Source organism: Bison bison, unplaced genomic scaffold (assembly GCF_000754665.1).
Source record: "Bison bison bison isolate TAMUID 2011002044 unplaced genomic scaffold, Bison_UMD1.0 scf7180017848698, whole genome shotgun sequence".
NCBI classification, from domain to species: domain Eukaryota; kingdom Metazoa; phylum Chordata; class Mammalia; order Artiodactyla; family Bovidae; genus Bison; species Bison bison.
In genome coordinates, this window is record NW_011479271.1 from 48,786 (window position 1) to 58,564 (window position 9,779).

At 52.8% G+C, this 9,779-nt stretch overlaps 1 protein-coding gene across 1 annotated transcript in view; it reads left to right on the top strand.

The window, feature by feature from the left end:
• KNDC1 (kinase non-catalytic C-lobe domain (KIND) containing 1) overlaps positions 1–9,779 on the top strand; it is a gene marked incomplete at its 3' end in the record, with an annotated part of 39,889 nt that overhangs the window by 22,373 nt on the left and 7,737 nt on the right. The window contains exons 9-15 of the mRNA XM_010845845.1: positions 6,733–6,788; positions 7,073–7,225; positions 7,372–7,565; positions 8,054–8,131; positions 8,640–8,733; positions 9,261–9,423; positions 9,492–9,648. Coding sequence (XP_010844147.1) covers positions 6,733–6,788; positions 7,073–7,225; positions 7,372–7,565; positions 8,054–8,131; positions 8,640–8,733; positions 9,261–9,423; positions 9,492–9,648 — 895 coding nt within the window. The remainder of the gene's footprint in view (positions 1–6,732; positions 6,789–7,072; positions 7,226–7,371; positions 7,566–8,053; positions 8,132–8,639; positions 8,734–9,260; positions 9,424–9,491; positions 9,649–9,779) is intronic.

A 9,779-nucleotide genomic window follows, 5' to 3' on the forward strand; every position in this document is an offset into this window, starting at 1 on the left:
CACACGGTTCCTAAAGCAGGAGTGGATGGCAGGCAGGTGGGGAGCAGAGGCTGCCCCGGGCGGGGGGGCGCCTTGGCCGGGAGCGGTGGTCCCGAGAGCCCAGGGACGCCTGCCTCACACGTGGAGGATGAAGGGCATCTGGGAAACCCCAGCGGGCACAGCTCAAGCCCAGGGGAAGCCCATACTCTGGAGCTAGAGTGGCAGGAAAGGGGAAGGCAGCCGGTCCCTCCGGGTCAGCCTTCTCAGCTGGTGGAGAAGGCTGAGCAGCCAGCCTGTGACCCCGACCTCCTGGCAGCGAGAAGTGCTTCCCCCAGCAGGGGCAGTGCCCAAGGAGGCCTCAGGAAGAGTTGGGACTTTGCCATTGTCCACTTCCCCTCCAATAATCACTAAAAAATGAAACAGTTGTAAGTCTAACAAAGCATGTACAGGACTTGTATGCTGAAAACCTGAAAAGAAGTGAAGTCTCAACTCAGTAATCTAAGTTCGCAGCTCAAGCACCCGGAAATGAAGAGTGAAATAGACCCAGAGCAGAAAGAAGGAAACGGAAGTTGAGAGCAGAAGTCAATGAAGTGAAAACGGAAATACAGTCAAGGAAACCAACAAGAAACAGACCAGTTCTTGGAAAAGACCAATAAAACTAACTTACTGAGGAGCAAAAAGTGAAGGGAGGCACAGACTACCAATGTGGGAATGACTCGGGGGCGCCCACAGACCCTGCAGGCACCAGAAGGGTGATGGAACACCGCAGACGGCCCCACACACGTGCAGCGACTCAGACGGACAGGACCAGTGCCTCAGAGACATCACGTACCTCCACTCACCGTGATGAAATAGACCTTGAATAGCCCCTTAACCGTTGAGGTGGTTGAATTTGCAATTTTTAAACTCTCTGAATCTCCAGGTCCAGATGGTTTTACCTGGGAGCTCTGCTGAACGTTTGAAGAGGAACTAATGCCAGTTCTACACAGTCTGCTCCAGAACACAGAAGTGAACACGTCCCAAACCATTTTATGAAGCTGTTATTACCCTGATGCCAACACCAAAGACAGCGCAACAAACATGCCCGTCGGTCAGCGTTCCTCACGAGCGTAAAGGCAAAACCCTTGACGAAACATACGCAGACAGGATTCACTGATGTGTGAAAGCAGTTACACACCATAACCAAGTCGGGGTCTCTCCAGGGATGTAAGTTCAGGGATATATGGTTCAGTATTTGGAAATCAATCAGTGCAGTCCAACATACTAACCAGCTAAAGAAGAAAAATCCCATGATCACATTGATGCATAAAAAGCATTTGGCAAAATTTAACATCCATTTATTTTAAAAAAAAGAAACTGAAAAACAGGAATAGAAGAAACTTCCTCAAAGAGTGTCTACCAAGAGAACCATGCAGTTAGCACCACTGAGTGGAAAGACTACGGTCCAGAACAAGATGAGGGTGCCCTCGGACTTCACCCCACTCAACGCTGCACTGGGAGTTCCAGCCACTACAGTGCAGGAAAAGCGTAAATCCAGGAAGGGAGGAATGACACAGTCTGCAGACGACATGACTGTGTGCATAGAAAATTCAAAGCATTCCAAAGAATCTACAAAAAAGAAAAAAAAAGGCCTTCCAGAACTCAGAAGTGAGTTCTGAAAGGTCACAGCATATAAGATAAACATTCAAAAATCAATCGTACTATTTCTATGTACTAGCAATGAACATACGTGGACACTAAAGTTAAAAACATAATACATTTATAATCACTCAAAAAAGTGAAATACTTATATGTAAATCAGAGAATGTATAGACTTTGTATGCTGAAGGCCACAAAATTCTGATTAAAAAGGAAATTTGGGGATGGAGGGCTAGGAAGAGCTGTTAGACTTGACACTGAAAGCACTGCCCATAAGTTTTTCCATAGAAGGAAAATGGGTGAATTGAGCTTTTCATCAAAATTTAAAATTGGCGAAATGACATTTACCCCGTGTGGAAGGCTGACTCAACAACTGAACATCAGCGTAACGCACCACATACACTAGAGAAGGGAAATCTGTGTCAGTAGATACTAAGCCTTTGACAGAATTCAACACTCATTCATAATAAAAATTCCCAGCAAACTAGGAATAGAAGGAAATTTCCTCAACTTGATAAAGTATATCTACAAAAATAGCCAACAGATCATTAACAGTGAGAAGCTAGAAAATTTACCCCTAAGACTGGGAAAAAGGCAAGAATGTTCCTTCTCATCATTCCTATTCAATATGGTGCATTGATTTTAGCCTTCTATGAGTGTGTGGTGGTAGCTCACTGTTTTAACTTGCATCCCCCGAACGCCGTGTGAAGGAGAACATCCTTCACGTGCATGGGTGTGGACATCTACCCGTGTACAGACTTGTATTCGCTCAGGTAATGCAGCAGTAAGACAAGAAAAGGAAATAAAACGTATGTTGATTGAGAAAGAAGAAAGAAGACTGTCTTTGCTTACAGCTGAGATGATTGAAATCATGTCAGAAAGTCCCAGAGAATTAACAGAAATCTGGAGCAGAGCAGTTACAGCAAGAGTGCAGGCTAGAAGAGCGATGGCACAGACGTCACCTGCTTTCCTGTTCACAGCAACGACCAAGTAGGGTTTGAAATTTAAAAAACAATGCCATATATGCTAGCACCAAAAAATCACTTACGTGTAAATGTAACAAGACGTGTGTGAGAAGGGCTTCCCAGGAGGCACTAGCAGTAAAGACCTTGCCTGCCGACGCCGGAGACGTGAAAGACACGGGTTCAACGCTGGGTGGGGGAACCCCCTGGAGGACGGCACGGCTACCCACTCCAGTATTCTTACCCAGAGAATCCCAGGGATGGAGGAGCCTGGAGGGCTCAGTCCATGGGACTGCAAAGAGTCAGACACGACTGAAGTGACTTAGTGTGCACGCCTGTGTATAAGATACATGTAGGGAAAACTAATAAAACTGATATGAAAGAAACCAAAAAGCTAAAAAAATGGAAAGGTCATCCATGTTCACACACTGAAAGACTCAATGTTAGCACCATGTCAGTTCTTCCCAATTTGATCTATAGATTCAGTGCAATTCCAGTGAAAGTTCCAGCAAGTTATTTTGTGGCTACTGATGGACTGATTCTAAGGTTTATGTGAAGAGGCAGGAGACTCAGAATAGCAGACACAATATTGAAGAACAAAGTCAGAGGCCTGACGCTACTCAGTTCTAAAACTGATTGTAAGCGACAGTAATCAAGTGTGGTTTTGGCAAAAGGAAAGGCAAATAATGGAACAAATTAAAGCAACAAGACTGCCCAGAAACACCCACACAAACACAGTCAGCAGGTCTTCGGCAAAACAGCAAAGGCAATCCTGGGAGAAACAACGGTCTTCTCAACAGGCGGAGCTAGCACAACAGGACAGTGTAAAAGAACCTTCACACAGACCTTGCACTTTTCATAAAAATTAACTCAAAATGGATTAGAGGCCTCAAACCTATAAAACTTCTAGAAGATAATGTAGGAGAAAATCTAGACAAAACTTTAGACAAAATCTAGGCAAAATTTAGATACAAAGCCAAAGCATGATCTATGAAAGAAACAATAGATGTTAGACTTCTTTATTAGATTCTTCTGCTCCATAAAAGATACAGTTAAGAGAATGAGAAGTCATGCCACAGATGGGAGCAAAACCCATATCTGACAAAGGACTTGTATCCCAAATATGCCAAGAACTCTTAAAACTCAACAACAGAGTGCCTGAAGAACTATGGATGGAGGTTCGTAAAATTGTACAGAAGGCAGTGATCCAAACAATCCCCAAGAGAAAGAAATGCAAAAAGGCAAAATGGTTGTCTGAGGAGGCCTTACAAATAGCTGAGAAAAGAAGAGAAGAGAAAGACAAAGGAGAAAAGGAAGGATATACCCATTTGAATGCAGAGTTCCACAGAATAGCAAGGAGAGAGAAGAAAGCCTTCCTCAGTGATCAGTGCAAAGAAATAGAGGAAAACAATAGAATGGGAAAGACTAGAGATCTCTTCTGGAGAAGGCAGTGACACCCCACTCCAGTACTCTTGCCTGGAAAATCCCATGGACGGAGGAGCCTGGTGGGCTGCAGTCCATGGGGTCACTAAGAGTCGGACACGACTGAGCGACTTCACTTTCACTTTTCTCTTTTCATGCACTGGAGAAGGAAATGGCAATCCACTCCAGTATTCTTGCCTGGAGAATCCCAGGGATGACGGAGCCTGGTGGGCTGCCGTCTATGGGGTCGCACAGAGTCGGACACGACTGAAGCGACTTAGCATAGCATAGAGATCTCTTCAAGAAAATTAGAGATACCAAGGGAACATTTCATGCACAGGTGGGCACAATAAAGGACAGAAACCGTATGGCTTAACAGATGCAGAAGATATTAAGAGGTGGCAAGAATACACAGAAGAACTGTACAAAAATGGTTTTAATGACCCAGATAACCACGATGGTGTGATCGCTCACCTAGATTCAGACATCCTGGAGTGCAACGTCAAGTGGGCCTAAGGAAGCATCACCACAAACAAAGCTAGTGGAGGGGATGGGATTCCAGTGGAGCTCTTTCAAATCCTGAAAGATGATGCTGTTAAAGTCCTGCACTCAATATGCCAGCAAATTTAGAAAACTCAGCAGTGGCCACAGGACTGGAAAAGGTCAGTTTTCATTCCCATCCGAAAGAAAGGCAATGCCAAAGAATGCTCAAACTATCGCACAATTGCACTCATCTCACATTTCTAGCAAAGACATGCTCAAAATCTCCAAGCTAGGCTTCAACAGTATGTGAACCAAGAACTTCCAGATGTACAAGCTGGATTTAGAAAAGGCAGAGGAACCAGAGATCAAATTGCCAACAACCACTGGATCATAGAAAAAGCAAGACAATTCCAGAAAAACATCTACTTCTGCTTCACTGACTACGCTAATACCTCTGATTATGTGACTATGTGGATCACAACAAACCGTGGAAAATTCTTAAAAGAGATGGGGATACCAGACCACCTTACCTGCTTCTTGAGAAACCTGTATAGGGGTCAAGAAGCAACAGTTAGAACTTGACATGAAACAACAGACTGGCTCCAAATTGGGAAAGCACATCAAGGCTGTATATTGTACGATAATTTTGAAGAGACACCTCACCAAAGAAGATATCGTGTGGCAAGTAAGCACATGAAAGATGTCCCACTGCGTCTAGCACTCGGGAATGCAAAGTAGAGCCGTGAGTTCCCACCACACACCCAGGAGACAGGCTAAAATCAAACACCGACAACGGCAGAGGCCGACAAGGGTGAGGAGCAATGGGAACTTTCATCCATTGCTAGGGGGACCCAGCAACCCAGACGTTTTTCTTAGAAGAATGAAGCTTGTGTTCACACGAAGTCCTGCACATGACTGTTCACAGCTTTGTTGGCCACAGCCCCAGCCCGGAGGCCTTTCGGCTCAGATGTCTTCAGCGGGCACAGGGCAGCCCACGGAGAGCCAGCAGCGATGGAGCCGAGAGAGAAGCGTCCGCCCTGGAGGCTGCAGAGCGTCGGTCCCGTTCATGCGGAATGACGAAGTTAAGGGATGGAGAACAGGTGGATCGTTGCCAGCAACTAAGGCTGGAGGGGACAGGTCGGATCCTGGTGGCGGCAGAGCCCCCATCTCTCGAGGCCCACACCAGGGGCCTGGCTGTGACATGCACCCAGCCTGGCAGGGCGTCCCCGCTGGGGCTGGGAGAGGGCACCTGGGCCTCTCTGGGTCATCCCCTACAGCAACCTCAAAATTAGAAGAAAATTGATAAATACTCAAAACTAACAACTTCCTAGTGACCTGAACTAAATTAGGGACTAAAGAACCTCTTGAGGAGGGTGAAGCAGAGTGGGAAAGCTGGCTTAAAACTCAACATCCAGAACACTAGCATCAGGGCATCCGGTCATGGCAGACAGATGGGGAAAAGGGCACGAGGTGACAGACGTTATTTTTCTGGGCTCCAAAATCACTGCAGACGGTGACTGCAGCCATGAATTTAAAAGACGCTTGCTCCTTGGAAGAAAAGCTATGACCAACCTAGACAGCACATTGAAAAGCAGAGACGTTACTTTGCCAACAAAGGTCCATCTAGTCAAAGCTATGGTTTTTCCTGTGGTCATGTATGGATGTAAGAGTTGGACTATAAAGAAAAACGAGCACTGAAGAATTGATGCTTTTGAACTGTGGTGTTGGAGAAGACTCTTGAGAGTCCCTTGGGCTCCAAGGAGATCCAACCAGTCCATCCTAAAGGAAGTCAACTCTGAATATTCATTGGAAGGACTAATGTTGAAGCTGAAACTCCAGTACTTTGGCCACCTGATGCCAAGAGCTGACTCATTGGAAAAGACCCTGATGCTGGGAAAGATTGAGGGCAGGAGGAGAAGGGGACGACAGAGGATGGGATGGTTGGATGGCATCACCGACTCAATGGACATGAGTTTGAGTGAACTCCGGGAGTTGGTGATGGACAGGGAGGCCTGGTGTGCTGCAGTCTATGGGGTCGCAGAGTCGGACACGACTGAGCGACTGGACAATGACTTGGTATAGTCGGCTGTGTCTGTGCTTCCGGGCGGGAGCCCCATAGGAAGGGCCCCCCGTGTCCCCCAACCCCGGGCTCCACTGCACTGACGTCTGGGAGCCGGCCACGCGCGAGTCTTCACACCATGGAAATCCACCAGCGCTGAACTCAGGGCTTGATTCCTCGTCTTGTCAGTTGGCTAGACTTAATGACAGCCGTGGGGGACGAATATGACAAGATTGAACCGAGGAGTGCGTGAGGTCTGGGAGTGACCCTGCGGGGTTTGGCCACAGTCACGTGATGGGCACAGAAGTGCTGTGTCTCTGGTTTCGCTTTCACTTTTCGAGAGAAACAAAGGTATTGGCCCCATGCAGGTCGGAAGCTCGAGTTGGTCACAGGTTGGCTGCAGATACAAGAGTCAGATAAAATCAGGGGGAGGCCTTGGGGAGAAGTGGCCAACTCCACAAGCTTACAGAAAGGAGCATCGGCCCTTCCGTGACGCTCTCAAGCGCATGTGACACACCCTTTGTATCAGCACATTATAAAACAGACCTCTGTGGGCACCGGGAGGACGTGCTTTGTTCAGGGAGCCTGTTGTCAGCGTTTAGCAGCACGGTAGGGTTTCGGGGAGCTCTGGGCCTCGGGCCCCCGCAGGGCCACCTTCCCCTCGTGGAGAGCAAGCTGGAAGGTGTGGCCGGGGCCCAGGTCCTCCTGCTCACGCCGAGGCTCTGATGCCTGTGGGTACTGGTCAGAGCCCCAGGCCAGAGCCTGGTGTGCAGCTTGCGGTCTGTGGTGGGGCTCCAAGCTCTGAGGACGCCCCCTGCTTGTGGGCAGTTCTGAGCCCGCGGCCTGCCCCTCTGCCCACCCAGGCCTCCGTATACTGCGTGGCTGCGGTCCTGTGGACGGCCGCCAAGTTCAGTGTCCCCCGAGACCGCAAGCTGGCCCTGCCACGCAGGCTCAAGACGCTCCTCCTGCACATGGCCAGACGCAGCGCCCAGGAGCGGCCTTCTGCCGCGGAGGCCATCGAGGTACCTGCACTGCGGGGGGCCGGACAGGCTCTCGTCTCTGGGGCAGGTCGGGGTCGGACGGGGAGCGCATGGGTTCATTCGTGGATGGGCGGCCAGGGGCCTCTGCTGCTCATCTCACGACCTTCCCCCAGCCTCTCCTGGTCCCCAGTGCATCCACCAGCAGGGTGGATGGGGGTAGCCTGGGCCCGAGCACGGACCCCTGACCGCCTACGGACCCCCACATGCCCGACTTCCCCATATTCCTCCATGGGTCCACCAGGCTGGGTGTAGCCCCTCGATCTGTGGCGTCCCAGCTGACCATGGCCAGGACAGCCGGGGACTCTGAATCGCAGCCCAGCCCCCAGGCTCTCCCCATGAAGGGGTGCTGTGGGGTCCTCCTGCCGAGAAGCCCCCAGGCCTCTGGCTGCCACTGCACACTCCGACCGGCTTCGCCCCTGGAGTGCACACCGTGGCCGTGTGTCTGGACGCTGGGCTGTGCTTGCTTTCAGACCTGTAGTGGTTACCTCCTGCAGCGGGGCATGGACAGCCGCAAGATCCTGGCCCACCTAAGGGCGCTGACCTGCCGGGTAAGCCGGGTGCGGCAGACCCCGCAGACCCTCTGTGCTGCCCGGGCTGTGGGGGGAGGCTCCCGCTCCTCCTGCGCAGGGAGGAGGAGACCCCGGGCCAGGGCGGCAGGTCACGCCCATCCGCTGGCCTGACTGTGCCGCTGTTGGGGGCCAGGCCCCCACCCTGGTCTCTGCTGAACCCCTGGCAATCCTGGGGGTCGCAGAGTGACCCTCAGCTTCCGGGTGTGCTGACTGGGCGGGGCCGTGTCAGGTGGCGACACTGTCCCTTGGATGCGACACGAACTTGCTACCTTCGTCCACATGAGGCCTGGCTGTCCCAGGCCTGACCGGCCCCCACCCCAGGAACCAGTGGAACCCACTGCTCCCAGAAGCCCATGTGCCCCGGGGGCTCCCGCTCCAGAGAGGCAGAAGCCAGGCCTGTCAGCGCTGGGGGTTTCAGGCTTCAGAGGCCACGCCTCTGGGGCCTCACGTTCATCCCCGCGGAGCTGGCCGCGTCCTTCTGCCCCAGGTTTACCAGGAAGAGGAGACCATTGGTCTGCAGCGCGCTTTCTCAGTGCTTGAGCTGGAGCCCAGCCTGGCAGCCGCACCCAGGCCTAACTCAGGTGGGCCTTGGGACTGGCCCTCCCTGCCTCCCCTGCCCCGGGCCCATCATTGCCCGTCTCCAGTCCAGCCCCGCGTGGATGCTGGATGTGGCCAAGGACCCCAGACGGCATGTCCAGAGCTGGCCCCCAGCCACCCTGCCTCACTCCCCCCGGCTCCTCTGACCCTGCATTCAGGCCTCCCTGTGTCCAGCGGCCAGAGCAGGCGACTCAGCTCTGCCTCGCGGCCCATGTCTCCCAGCGCACCCCCCACCACACGACCCACAGAGCCTCCCGTCTGCGGCTAGGCCACTGGCCTCTTCCAGCCTTCCAGCCACTCAGCCAAGTATCGCGCCCTCCCTGCCAGCTCGGGGCAGCCCTGGATGCACCTCCCTCCGCCTCTCTCCTCAGACTCTCCCTCACAGCAGCCCCGGGCTTGCTGGGCCCGTCCAGGCAGCGCCCACTGAGGCCGCACTCACTACGGCCCGCACTCCCGATAGCCGGCCCCCACAAAGGCCCTCGCCCACCCCGGTCACCCTGTTTGTCCCCAGACCTCGTGCGGATCGCTGGCGACAGCAGGCTTGCGGCCGTGCAGGGGCCAGTGCCCAGTCAGCCCTCTGGCCTCCGAGGGGCCATGCTGCTGCCAGAGGCGCTCACCTCTCCAGACACTCACTGCAGGCCCGTCGTCCTTACTGCGGACGCAGATGTCTCTAGGTGAGTGCCGCTCTTGGGGGCTGGCGGGGTCCCAGGCGCCCCTTGAGTGTCGTCTGCTCCACTCACAGGGACAGGCCCGCCCTGACCTCAGGGCCAGCGGAGAGCCCAGAAGCCACAGGAGGCCAGCTGGACCCACAGGGCGATGGGAAGCAGGCTGTCACGGCCCCCAGCCCAGAGACAGCTATGCAGCCAGCGCCCAGCCCCCCAGGGCCCCTCAGGGAGTCAGTGCCAAGAGGCTCAGCCCAGGGGTGCTCCGGGACCCCTGCCAGCCCACCAGAGGGGCCGTCAATGCCAAGGCCACAATCTCCGGCTCCACGCCCGCCCCTGGAGACACAGGAGTCCTCCGAGGATCGAGG